The 14,308-nt window shown below is 44.0% G+C and overlaps 1 protein-coding gene across 1 annotated transcript; it reads right to left on the reverse strand.

Annotated features, from left to right (window-relative positions):
- Positions 1 to 921: 921 nt before the first annotated feature.
- Positions 922 to 5,086, reverse strand: LOC125544470 (phosphoethanolamine N-methyltransferase). Its single transcript, XM_048708178.2, has 12 exons — positions 4,793 to 5,086; positions 4,516 to 4,649; positions 3,684 to 3,821; positions 3,427 to 3,564; positions 3,056 to 3,199; positions 2,661 to 2,771; positions 2,432 to 2,573; positions 2,058 to 2,338; positions 1,678 to 1,839; positions 1,533 to 1,586; positions 1,345 to 1,419; positions 922 to 1,211 (listed from the first exon to the last, which is right to left on the reverse strand). Exons 1-12 carry the CDS (start codon positions 4,830 to 4,832, stop codon positions 1,116 to 1,118), a joined length of 1,515 nt encoding a protein of 504 aa, XP_048564135.1. The 5' UTR covers positions 4,833 to 5,086; the 3' UTR covers positions 922 to 1,115.
- Positions 5,087 to 14,308: the final 9,222 nt, after the last annotated feature.

Consider the following 14,308-nt stretch of genomic DNA (forward strand, 5'->3'; position numbering starts at 1 on the left):
ACTGTCACAACAGGCTTATGAGCAATACACTACTCTAGTAGACTTTTTGACAACAAAACAGTCAATGAGGAGAAAGACATCTGGACTTACACTTGGTCAGCTCCTAAGTACTCATCCATGAAAATGTACAAGGCCATTATGGGTACTAGCACAACACACATTATCTTAAGAGACTCTGGAAAACAGCATGCAGGCTACGGCATAAGATCTTCTTTTGGTTGTTACTTCATGACAAAGTTAGTTCAAGAAGTCTGCTACAGAGAAGAAACATGTACCTGCAGGATTACAATTGTGCGCTTTGCTCAGAGGCCACCAATGAAACGATTACACACCTCTGTTGGGATTGCCAATTTGCTACTATGTGTTGCAGTCCATCAATCCAACTAGACTGAGAGGAATCCATCAACCTACCAGAGGCCATTTCAATGGAAATTCTCATTGGGATGTTGGAGCTTGTGGATGAGCAAAAATGATAAGATCTTCAGAATGGCTACCCCAACGCTTGACACATGGCAGTATTACTTCAAAGAGGGACTGAGAGTTAGCAGAACCTCTAATTTAGCTATGTTGTTCCCTAAAACAGGCATTGGCTGAACCTGTTATTGTATTCTTTGTTGCTTCGTACATATTATTTTGTTCTACGGTTTCGGCTTAAAAAAAGTGGGACAAGTATGCAAACTGCCCCGCTCCCCGAGTGATTCCACAATTTGTATCCTCCTTCCATTTCCACATGCTAAATACCACTTGGCTTCCAACAAGATGCAGCAGTTATACACTTCCTAGTGCCGAATTCAAATGACACTGGTGCATATAATCTCCAGGGATTTTTCCTCAAGGAAGTCCAAAATTCAGTAGATGAAAAGAGCGCGCATAAAACACAAACTTCACAGGTCATAGTTTGGTAGGAAAGCCACGAAGTGGTTTTATACTTCAAACATAGGTGGTACTTATATCGGTATTTCACGCATAATCGAATTAGTACAGGACTGTGATAACCAGTTTTCTCGAATCACCGAGAGATAGGATAGGTAAATATCAATTGCAAAACCAAATTAAGAAAAAGGCCACATGAAAATGAAGCCACTTTATTTGCAAACACCCGCAGATCTGGGCCATCACTTGGTCCCGATGAACAGCCCCCACCTCTGCTCACCAGCAGAGCTCCTCTGAAGTTTCGCGTTCCACCCAGTCACAATGTCATCGTAGTCCTCCTGAAAATAAATCAAACTAAGAATTAGATATGCTTGCATTTTTTTTAGAATACTAAGATATGCTTGCTAGGAACATCGAAAGAATGGAGACATCTAAACTGCCAGTTCATGGTTGGGCCTGTTAAGGGCTTACCTGGCCGAAGTCAGCCAGAAATTCATCTTTGTTCTTTTCAACTTCGGCTAGCTCCCTCTGTAAAACTTTCAGGAACTGAAATGGAGAATTCAGCATTAATTAGTATCCAAGAAACTGCTCTCTACATCTTTTCGGAAGAAAACATAACCACTAAAAGTTGCAAGCCAACGAGCTGGTGAAGGAATAACCTGATCAGTGCGGTCTTCAGCAACGACATCATGGAAACCAGCATTCTGTAGCATCTGCATAGTTTTGATGTATACAAGTTAATGGAGATCCAACATTTTCTTACACAAACAGTACTAACAATATATCATCGCAATTAAGTGGCACCTGTCCATAAGTCTCTACATTATGAAGGTCGTAACCCCTCTGCTTAATGTATGCCGCAAACTCTTCAGATGGTTTTCCTGGACTCCTACAGTAATCACTGATTAGGACCTTACCCCCAGGTTTTAGCCATTTGAAGAAACTTCTAAACAAAGCAGGTTTGTCCTGCAAATACAAAAGCAGCACTAGTCATAAAACTGTTGTTCTGGCACCAAATAAGGAATGACACAGAGAGTAATCACCAATTGTAGATGCAAACACGTCAATTTTTTTGTAGATGCAAAACTAAGCATGATTTTTTTACATTTCAGCTGCAATTACTTCAGCTCACTAAAACCTCGAAGTGGGCAGTTGATGATATGTATAAGAAGTTAAGAACATACTTGTATGTGAAGGATAGTGTCACGGCTGTAGATAACGTCAAATGTATTGTCTGGGTATGTCTTTGTGGTGCAATCAGCAACTTCAAACTCGACTGCGCACTTGCGTCCAATAGCATGCTCAAGTGCAAATGAAACCATGTTTATGGAAAGATCAATACCAACAACATGAACATCATAGTTTTCGGCCATATAAAAATCACCACCACCGATTCCACATCCAACATCAAGCACCTTCTGCCCAGGTTTAAGATCGAGCAAGTCCACAAATTCTTTTGTAGTCTCTGTGAATGACAATAAATAAGCGGTTGTAAGCGTACATTACAAACTAGAATGTCACAGGTTTCATAATAACAGATGGTCATATATGCCCTCACCAATTCCACCAGTGCTCACAAAACCTTGCCCAAAAACACGCTCATAGCGTAATATTCCACTGGTTTTGTACTGCACATTATCCAAGAATCTTTGGAAATCCCGATCTTCTGTTGAGTTGACTTTTTGCCATAGCCAACATATCTAAAAAGCGTGGAGTCATATTCATCAATTTCACTAGCTCATGGAAAGTAAATGCATATCTAAAGTGTACAATGGACTGAGAAGTACCTGGTTTTGATTCTTCTTGTTCTTCACATAAGCTCCAACGCACTTGCAAGTGAGTAGAGAAAGTTCAGAGGAGCTCCCACTCTGATCAATGGCATGGCCCTCTTTAAATACCTATTTGTAAATCAAATGTTAGCTATTTAAAAGAAAATGCTACCGTATCAATTTGTTGGCAAAAGCTCGGATAAGCAATGAAAATGGCGAAGCCATTCAATCCTACATAAAATTATTACAAAGTAGTGCAAATGACACTAATTTGTCCTGTGGTATGCATTCTAGAGGCAATAGCTTATATGCTGTAAAGTAGGTAATGATCAATTTCAAATAGAGCAGAAAACAGACTGAAAACTGAAATTGAAATGGGAGAAGAGGCACTAGCGGTAGGAAAGCATTTTCACCTTAGTATAAAACCTTGGTTCACGATAATGTGTCGGATTCACTTTCCTTTTTGAGTCTCCAGATTGATGGAAACATGATTCTCTAAAGAAGATATGGCCACCAACTTTTAGCCATTTAACCATTCTTTCTACAAGCTTCTCGACCTACAATAAGGGATAAAGGTTAGGAACAGTCGCAAGAAAAAAAATAGCAGCCAACACATGCCAACAAAGTTAGTTTGCATAGGAAATGTTATCATTTAAGTTTTTAAAAACCAGGGTTAACTATTTATCTGGAAAATAAAGGATTACTATGATTTTATCAAGCCTGGAAATGATTATTAAATCAAGGATTGAGACAAATAACCAGGTTCATAAGTGTGTTCTCTTACCTCCGCGTCCGAAAGATACATCAGTAACCAGTTTGAAAATATGAGATCGATGGAGTTATCCTCAATCACCAGGTCCGGAGATGTAACATCAGCACACATGAAGGATGCATTTTTGTAATGGCCATTTATGCTTTCATTCTACAAAGAAAATATATTCAAAAGAGCTCAGCCAACCAGGCAAGCTATGCGTCCAGAGATTAAAACGAATGACATCGCAATTCAGACATCCAATATATTTTCTTAAATGTTGAGAGTACCTTTTTAATCACGCTTTCAATGAAATCCATTGCGAGGACATGCCCAGCTGTCTTAGCCAGTTCACCAGTAAAGCGACCTATTCCAGCACCAAGCTCCAGCACTGATTTTCCTTCATATGAAGGAAGTAAAGACAGTATCTGAAAAGGAATGGTAGAACTATATGAGAATGGTGATACTACAAGTCGAGAGAAACATGTTATAAAGTTCTCATTTTCAAGAAATCATGTCTGCTTCATGGGAAATACAGATTATTCTTGTACTCTGCATGTAGCATGGTAAGGCTTCGTATATGATACCTGATGTAGTATGGCATGTCAATGTTGAATGTAAATACAGGAGGATGGATTTTTATTATTAAGGAGAATATGAATGTCAAACTTCTATCAAACCAAAAAATGAGTACAACCTCCAAAGGGAAGAAAATATGTAAGTTGAGGTTTTTGGCATCATCTCAAGTGGATACGATATTTTCTTGAACCAAACCAAACCAGGACTCGGGGGAACACTAAAAAGTAGGTGTCAGCATCACCAATGAGCACAGTTTCGTTGAACGCCACACAATACCAATCAGTTTAGTCCCCAAAATAACGCAGCACCTCCAAAAGCATCAACGAGTACAACATGCATTTCTTTCTAGGTACCGCCAATATTATGCTTGATTATACTTGGTGCCGGGTGGGGGGCAAAAGCAGTAAATCAACACACATGCTCCCCGGATCCAGGCAGGTGGTCAGTTGAAGAAACGAAAAATATCGTGTATCCGTAGCTATTACTTAACGATTATCACTGAACAACGGGAACGGAAACGAGGCGATGGCATGGGGTTATCACCTCGGGGCGCTCCTCCTTGTCTAGATCGGCGGCGCGGGAGTCGAGCATCATGGCCTCGACGGTGAGGTCCCTGGAGTGCTCCTCCCAGTACCTCTTCTGCGCCTCCCTCTCCTCCTCCAGCTTCGCCAGCACCCCTGCAACACACACGCGCGTCATTGACTCCACTCGAGTAAATAGAGAAGCCATGCACACCATGTGCTCGACCGTTCTCCCCAACCAAGCGAGAACAGAGATCCGGTCCGATCCGGTCCGGTCGATACGGAACGGTCCTACTTACCGTTGGCAGCGATTTCGGCGGCGGCGGCGGCGGCGTCCATCTTCGTTCGCGTGGCCGTTAACGGCGAGCTGTCCCGCGTGAATTCAGAGGGGATGGTTCGTTACGGGAGGCGGGCGGGATTAGGAGCCCTCGACGGCGAGGCGGGCGCGGGAGAAGCTGCGGGAGCGGCGGTTGAACGATCTCCCGCGCGGCTGCATCCACGACGGGATCGGCTGCGGGGAGGAGGAGCACGGACGAGTGGAGCGGGTGTGAACGAACTGTGACGGACGCGGTGGGTGGGGGAGAAGGCGAGGTCGGAAAGGGTTTTATAGGCGGGAGGGAGGGGATCGAGTCGACCGATCCACCGTGAGATCTGCGCCTCGCGGCGAGCGTGGATCCTGGATCGGAGGCTTGATTATTTTATCGATTTCGCTTTTGTTGCTTTGGCTGAGCTGATCTGTAGCCTGATTGGACGGCGTGTCCCGGTGCCTGACGTTGGGTTCAGTTACGGGGGTGGTCGACTGGTGAATGGGTTTGTTGAAACTGCCAGATGAAATGTGACGAATTAATCTGGACGACGTGGTGGTCCGTGCTGGCTGCCAAATTTCCTTCTCGATTTCTCGCCACACCAGTCACCACCAAGCGACCCAGCTAGCGACTCAGCCAAGTTGATATTGCATCCTATCTCCCCGAAAAAAAAATCGCATCTTAAGAGTAGAGATCCCGTCGTGGCACTAGCAACGATCACACTCGGAGACACTATATAAGAGCATCTACAGCCGCAAATCTGACGTGTCGCGGACATTGACCTATCACCTCTCATATTTCGTCTGCTGCATTTAACTACCTTAAAATTAATATCTCAAATCCATACAAACCATCTAAAATAAAATCTATGTACTACGTAGATATTCTATCTACCCTGTATTACTCGTCGTCGAATATGCCTACGATCTCCGTGTTGGGTGTTGTGGTTCTAAGTCTGACAGTGATGTAGGGGGGTATGTATGGAAAGGCGAGATCTTAGCTATGGAGAAGTTGTAAGCACGCGAGGTTTACGAGTTCAGGCCCTTCTCGGAGGAAGTAATAGCCCTACGTCTCGGAGCCCGGAGACGGTCGACTGGATTATGTGTGTGTGAATTACAGGGGTGCCAACCCTTGTCTCGGAGGAAGGGGGTGGCTTATATATGTTGGGGAACGCAGCAGAAATTCAAAAAAATTCTACGCAACACCAAGATCAATCTATGGAGTAATCTAGCAACGAGGAAAGGGGAGTGCATCTACATATCCTTGTAGATCGCTAAGCGGAAGCGTTCAAGTGAACGGGGTTGATGGAGTCGTACTCGTCGTGATTCAAATCACCGGAGATCCTAGTGCCGAACGGACGGCACCTCCGCGTTCAACACACGTGCAGCCCGGTGACGTCTCCCATGTCTTGATCCAGCAAGGGGAGAGGGAGAGGTTGGGGAAGACTCCGTCCAGCAGCAGCACGACGGCGTGGTGGTGGTGGAGGAGCGTGGCAATCCTGCAGGGCTTCGCCAAGCACCGCGGGAGAGGAGGAGGGAGAGAGGCAGGGCTGCGCCATGGAGAGGTCAAAACTCATCTATTGGCAGCCCCAAAGTCCTCAAGTATATATAGGGGAGAGGGAGGGGGTGCGCCCCTTTTAGGGTTTCCACCCCAAGGGGTGCGGCAGCCCCAAACCCATCTAGGGTGGCGGCCAAGGGGGAGGAGAGGGGGAAACTTGCCCCCCAAGCTAGGTGGAGGCGCCCCCTCCCCAAACCCTAGGCGCCTTGGGCCCTTGTGGGGGGGCGCACCAGCCCACCTAGGGCTGGTCCCCTCCCACACTTGGCCCATGCAGCCCTCCGGGGCTGGTGGCCCCACTTGGTGGACCACCGGGACCCTCCCGGTGGTTCCGGTACATTACCGATAAAACCCGAAACTTTTCCGGTGACCAAAACAGGACTTCCCATATATATAATTCTTTACCTCCGGACCATTCCGGAACTCCTCGTGACATCCGGGATCTCATCCGGGACTCCGAACAACATTCGGTAACCACATAGAAACTTCCTTTATAACCCTAGCGTCATCGAACCTTAAGTGTGTAGACCCTACGGGTTCGGGAACCATGCAGACATGACCGAGACATTCTCCGGTCAATAACCAACAGCGGGATCTGGATACCCATGTTGGTTCCCACATGTTCCACGATGATCTCATCGGATGAACCACGATGTCGAGGATTCGATCAATCCCGTATGCAGTTCCCTTTGTCTCGCGGTATTGTACTTGCCCGAGATTCGACCGTCGGTATCCCGATACCTTGTTCAATCTCGTTACCGGCAAGTCTCTTTACTCGTTCCGTAACACATCATCCCGTGATCAACCCCTTGGTCACATTGTGCACATTATGATGATGTCCTACCGAGTGGGCCCAGAGATACCTCTCCGTCACACGGAGTGACAAATCTCAGTCTCGATTCATGCCAACCCAACAGACACCTTCGGAGATACCCGTAGTTCACCTTTATAGCCACCCAGTTACGTTATGACGTTTGGCACACCCAAAGCATTCCTACGGTATCCGGGAGTTGCAAAATCTCATGGTCTAAGGAAATGATACTTGACACTAGAAAAGCTTTAGCAAACGAACTACATGATCTTGTGCTAGGCTTAGGATTGGGTCTTGTCCATCACATCATTCTCCTAATGATGTGATCCCGTTATCAACGACATCCAATGTCCATGGTCAGGAAACCGTAACCATCTATTGATCAACGAGCTAGTCAACTAGAGGCTTACTAGGGACATGGTGTTGTCTATGTATCCACACATGTATTTGAGTTTCCTATCAATACAATTCTAGCATGGATAATAAACGATTATCATGAACAAGGAAATATGATAATAACTAATTTATTATTGCCTCTAGGGCATATTTCCAACAGTCTCCCACTTGCACCAGAGTCAATAATCCAGTTCACATCGCTATGTGATTAACACTCAAGGTCACATCCCCATGTGACTAACACCCAAAGAGTCTAGGTTTGATCATGTTATGCTTGTGAGAGAGGTTTTAGTCAACGGGTCTGCAACATTCAGATTCGTATGTACTTCGCAGCTACTACGCTATATTTGGAGCCATTTCAAATAACTGTTCTACTTGGAGCTATTCTAAATTGTTGCTCCATTATACGTATCCGGTATCTCTACTCAGAGCTATCCGGATAGGTGTTAAGCTTGCATCGACGTAACTCTTTACGTCGAACTCTTTATCACCTCCATAATTGAGAAACATATCCTTATTCCTCTAAGGATAATTTTGACCGCTATCTGGTGATCTACTCCTAGATCACCTTTGTACCCTCTTGCCAGACATGTGGCAAGGCACACATCAGGTGTGGTACTCAGCATGGCATATCGTATAGAGCCTATGACAAAAGCATAGGGGACGACCTTCGTCCTTCCTCTTTCTTCTGCCATGGTCGAGCTTTAAGTCTTAACTTCATACCTTACAACTCAGGCAAGAACTCCTTCTTTGACTGATCCATCTTGAACACCTTCAAGATCATGTCAAGGTATGTGCTCATTTGAAAGTACCATTAAGCGTTTTGATCTATCCTTATAGATCTTGATGCTCAATGTTCAAGTAGCTTAATCCAGGTTTTCCATTGAAAAACACTTTTCAAATAACCCTATATGCTTTCTAGAAATTCTACATCATTTCTGATCAACAATATGTCAACAACATATACTCATCAGAAATTCTATAGTGCTCCCACTCACTTCTTTGGAAATACAAGTTTCTCATAAACTTTGTATAAACCCAAAATCTTTGATCATCTCATCAAAGCGTACATTCCAACTCCGAGATGCTTACTCCAGTCCTTAGAAGGATTGCTGGAGTTTTGCATACTTGTTAGCATCTTTCAGGATTGACAAAACCTTCCGTTTGTATCACATCAACCTTTCCTCAAGAAAATCGTCGAGGAAACAATGGTTTTTGACATCCTATCTGCAAGATTTCATAAATAATGCAGTAATCGCTAATATAATTCCAACAGACTCTTAGCATCGCTACGAGTGAGAAAGTCTCATTGTAGTCAACTCCTTGAACTTGTCGGAAAACATCTTAACGACAAGTCGAGCTTTCTTAATGGTGATACTTACCATCATTGTCCGTCTTCCTTTTAAAATCCATATGTACCTAACAGTCTTACGACCATCAAGTAGTTCTTCCAAAGCCTACACTTTGTTTTCATATATGGATCCTCTCTCGGATTTTATGGCCTCGAGCCATTTTTGGAACCCAGGCCCACCATCGCTTCTCCATAGCTCGTAGGTTCATTGTTGTCTAGCAACATGACTTCCAAGACAGGATTACGTACCACTCTGAAGTAGTACGCATCCTTGTCATCCTACGAGGTTTGACAGTGACTTGATTCGAAGTTTCATGATCACTATCATAGGCTTCCACTTCAATTGGTGTAGGTGCCACAGGAACAACTCCCTGTGCCCTGCTACACACTAGTTGAAGTGACGGTTCAATAACCTCATCAAGTCTCCACCATCCTCCTGAAGGAAATATGCCCTAGAGGCAATAATAAAGTTATTATTTATTTCCTTATTTCATGATAAAAGTTTATTATTCATGCTAGAATTGTATTAACCGGAAACATAATACATGTGTGAATACATAGATAAACAGAGTGTCACTAGTATGCCTCTGCTTGACTAGCTCGTTAATAAAAGATGGTTATGTTTCCTAACCATGGACAAAGAGTTGTTATTTGATTAACGGGATCACATCATTAGTTGAATGATCTGATTGACATGACCCATTCCATTAGCTTAGCACCCGATCGTTTAGTATGTTGCTATTGCTTTCTTCATGACTTATACATGTTCCTATGACTATGAGATTATGCAACTCCCGTTTGCCGGAGGAACACTTTGGGTGCTACCAAACGTCACAACATAACTGGGTGATTATAAAGGAGCATTACAGGTGTCTCCAAAGGTAGATGTTGGGTTGACGTATTTCGAGATTAGGTTTTGTCACTCCGATTGTCGGAGAGGTATCTCTGGGCCCTCTCGGTAATACACATCACATAAGCCTTGCAAGCATTGCAACTAATGAGTTAGTTGCGAGATGATGTATTACAGAACGAGTAAAGAGACTTGCCGGTAACAAGATTGAACTAGGTATTGGATACCGACGATCAAATCTCGGGCAAGTAACATACCGATGACAAAGGGAACAACGTATGTTGTTATGCGGTCTGACCGATAAAGATCTTCGTAGAATATGTAGGAGCCAATATGGGCATCCAGGTCCCGCTATTGGTTATTGACCGGAGACGTGTCTCGGTCATGTCTACATTGTTCTCGAACCCGTAGGGTCCGCACGCTTAAGGTTTCGATGACAGTTATATTATGAATTTATGAGTTTTGATGTACCGAAGGAGTTCGGAGTCCCGGATGAGATCGGGGACATGACGAGGAGTCTTGAAATGGTCAAGACGTAAAGGTTGATATATTGGAAGCCTATGTTTGGATATCGGAAGTGTTCCGGGTGAAATCGGGATTTTACCGGAGTACCGGGAGGTTACCAGAACCCCCCGGGAGCTATATGGGCCTTAGTGGGCTTTAGTGGAAAGGAGAAAGGGGCAGCACAAGGTGGCTGTGCGCCTCCCCCCTTCCCCTAGTCCTATTAGGACTAGGAGAGGTGGCCGGCCCCCTCTCTCTCTTTCCCCCCTCAAGGAGTCCTATTCCAACTAGGATTGGGGGGGGGGGAATCCTACTCCAGAGGGAGTAAGACTCTCCTGGCGCGCCACACCTTGGCCGGCCAGCCTCCCCCCTCTAGTCCTTTATATACTGAGGCAGAGGCACCCCAGAAACACACAAGTTGATCCACGTGATCTATTCCTTAGCCGTGTGCGGTGCCCCCAGCCACCATATTCCTCGATAATACTGTAGCGGAGTTTAGGCGAAGCCCTGCTGCTGTAGTGCATCAAGATCGTCACCACGCCGTCGTGCTGACGGAACTCTTCCCCGACACTTTGCTGGATCGGAGTCCGGGGATAGTCATCGAGCTGAACGTGTGCTCGAACTCGGAGGTGCCGTAGTTTCGGTGCTTGATCGGTTGGATCGTGAAGACGTACGACTACTTCCTCTACGTCGTGTCAGCGCTTCCGCAGTCGGTCTGCGTTGGGTACGTCGACAACACTCTCCCCTCTCGTTGCTATGCATCACATGATCTTGCGTGTGCGTAGGAAATTTTTTGAAATTACTACGAAACCCAACAGTGGCATCAGAGCCTAGGTTATTTATGTTGATGTTATATGCATGAGTAGAACACAAGTGAGTTGTGGGCGATATAAGTCATACTGCCTACCAGCATGTCATACTTTGGTTCGGCGGCATTGTTGGACGAGACGACCCGGACCAACCTTACGCGTACGCTTACGCGAGACCGGTTCCCCCGACGTGCTTTGCACACAGGTGGCTTGCGGGGGACTGTCTCTCCAACTTTAGTTGAACCAAGTGTGGCTACGCCCGGTCCTTGCGAAGGTTAAAACGGAGTCTATTTGACAAACTATCGTTGTGGTTTTGATGCGTAGGTGAGATTGGTTCTTGCTTAAGCCCGTAGCAGCCACGTAAAACTTGCAACAACAAAGTAGAGGACGTCTAACTTGTTTTTGCAGGGCATGTTGTGATGTGATATGGTCAAGACATGATGCTGAATTTTATTGTATGAGATGATCATGTTTTGTAACCGAGTTATCGGCAACTGGCAGGAGCCTTATGGTTGTCGTTTTATTGTATGCAATGCAATCGCGATGTAATGCTTTACTTTATTACTAAGCGGTAGTGATAGTCATGGAAGCATAAGATTGGCGAGACGACAACGATGCTACGATGGAGATCAAGGTGTCGCGCCAGTGATGATGGTGATCACGACGGTGCTTCGGAGATGGAGATCACAAGCACAAGATGATGATGGCCATATCATATCACTTATATTGATTGCATGAGATGTTTATCCTTTTATGCATCTTATCTTGCTGTGATTGACGATAGCATTATAAGATGATCTCTCACTAAATTATCAAGAAGTGTTCTCCCTGAGTATGCACCGTTGCCAAAGTTTGTCGTGCCCAGACACCACGTGATGATCGGGTGTGATAAGCTCTACGTCCATCTACAACGGGTGCAAGCCAGTTTTGCACACGCAGAATACTCAGGTTAAACTTGACGAGCCTAGCATATGCAGATATGGCCTCGGAACACGGAGACCGAAAGGTCGAGCGTGAATCATATAGTAGATATGATCAACATAACGATGTTCACCATTGAAAACTACTCCATCTCACGTGGTGATCGGTTATGGTTTAGTTGATTTGGATCACATGATCACTTAGAGGATTAGAGGGATGTCTATCTAAGTGGGAGTTCTTTAAGTAATTTGATTAATTGAACTTAAATTTATCATGAACTTAGTCCTGGTAGTATTTTGCAAATCATGTTGTAGATCAATAGCTCGCGTTGTTGCTTCCCTGTGTTTATTTTGATATGTTCCTAGAGAAAATTGTGTTGAAAGATGTTAGTAGCAAAGATGCGGATTGGATCCGTGATCTGAGGTTTATCCTCATTGCTGCATAGAAGAATTATGTCCTTGATGCACCGCTAGGTGACAGACCTATTGCAGGAGCAGATGCAGACGTTATGAACGTTTGGCTAGCTCAATATGATGACTACTTGATAGTTTAGTGCACCATGCTTAATGGCTTAGAATCGGGACTTCAAAGACGTTTTGAACGTCATCGAGCATAAGAGATGTTCCAGGAGTTGAAGTTAATATTTCAAGCAAATACCCGAGTTGAGAGATATGTAGTCTCCAACAAGTTCTATAGCTAAAAGATGGAGGAGAATCGCTCAACTAGTGAGCATGTGCCCAGATTGTCTGAGTACAACAATCGCTTGAATCAAGTGGGAGTTAATCTTCCAGATAAGATAGTGATTGACAGAATTCTCTAGTCACCATCACCAAGTTAGTAGAACTTTGTGATGAACTATGATATGCAAGGGATAATGGAAACGATTCCCAAGCTCTTCGTAATGCGGAAATTGACGAAGGTAGAAATCGAGAAAAACATCAAGTGTTGATGGTAGACAAGACCACTAGTTTCAAGAAAAGGGCAGAGGGAAGAAGGGGAACTTCAAGAAGAACAGCAAGCAAGTTGCTCAAGTGAAGAAGCCCAAGTCTGGTCCTAAGCCTGAGACTAAGTGTTTCTACTGCAAAGGGACTGGTCACTGGAAGCGGAACTACCCCAAGTGATTGGAAGATAAGAAGGATGGCAAAATGAACATAAGTATATTTGATATACATGTTATTGATGTGTACTTTACTAGTGTTTATAGCAACCCCTCAGTATTTGATACTAGTTCAGTTGCTAAGATTAGTAACTCGAAACAGGAGTTGCAGAATAAACAGAGACTAGTTAAGGGTGAAGTGACGATGTGTGTTGGAAGTGGTTCCAAGATTGATATGATCATCATCGCACATTCCCTATACTTTCGGGATTAGTGTTGAACCTGAATAAGTGTTATTTGGTGTTTGCGTTGAGCATGAATATGATTTGATCATGTTTATTGTAATACGGTTATTCATTTAAGTAAGAGAATAAATTGTTGTTCTGTTTACATGAATAAAACCTTATATGGTTACACACCCAATGAAAATAGTTCGTTGGATCTCGATCGTAGTGATACACATAATCATAATATTGAAACCAAAATATGCAAAGTTAATAATGATAGTGCAACTTATTTGTAGCACTGCCGTTTAGGTCATATTGGTGTAAAGCGCATGAAGAAACTCCATACTGATGGGATTTTGGAATCACTTGATTATGAATCACTTGATGCTTGCGAACCATGCCTTTTGGGCAAGATGACTAAAACACCGTTCTCCGGAACAATGAAGCAAGCAACAGATTTGTTGGAGATCATACATACTGATGTATGTGGTCCGATGAATATTAAGGCTTGCAGCAGGTATCATTATTTTCTGACCTTCACAGATGATTTGAGCAGATATGGGGATATCTACTTGATGAAACATAAGTCTGAAACATTTGAATAGTTCAAAGAATTTCAGAGTGAAGTGGAAAATCATCGTGACAAGAAAATAAAAGTTTCTACGATATGATCGCAGAGGTAAAATATTTGAGTTACGAGTTTGGTCTTCAATTAAAACAATGTGGAATAGTTTCACAAACTCATGCCACATGGAACACCACAGCATAATGGTGTGTCCGAACGTCATAACCGTACTTTATTGGATATAGTGCGATCTATGATGTCTCTTACCGATCTACCACTATCGTTTTGGAGTTATGCATTAGAGACAGCTGCATTCACGTTAAATAGGGCACCATCTAAATCCGTTGAGACGACACCATATGAACTATGGTTTGGCAAGAAACCTAAGCTGTCGTTTCTTAAAGTTTGGGACTGCGATGCTTATGTGAA

Source organism: Triticum urartu, chromosome 3A, assembly GCF_056163025.1.
Source record: "Triticum urartu cultivar PI428250 chromosome 3A, HENAU_Tu73, whole genome shotgun sequence".
In the NCBI taxonomy this organism is placed as follows: Eukaryota; Viridiplantae; Streptophyta; class Magnoliopsida; order Poales; family Poaceae; genus Triticum; species Triticum urartu.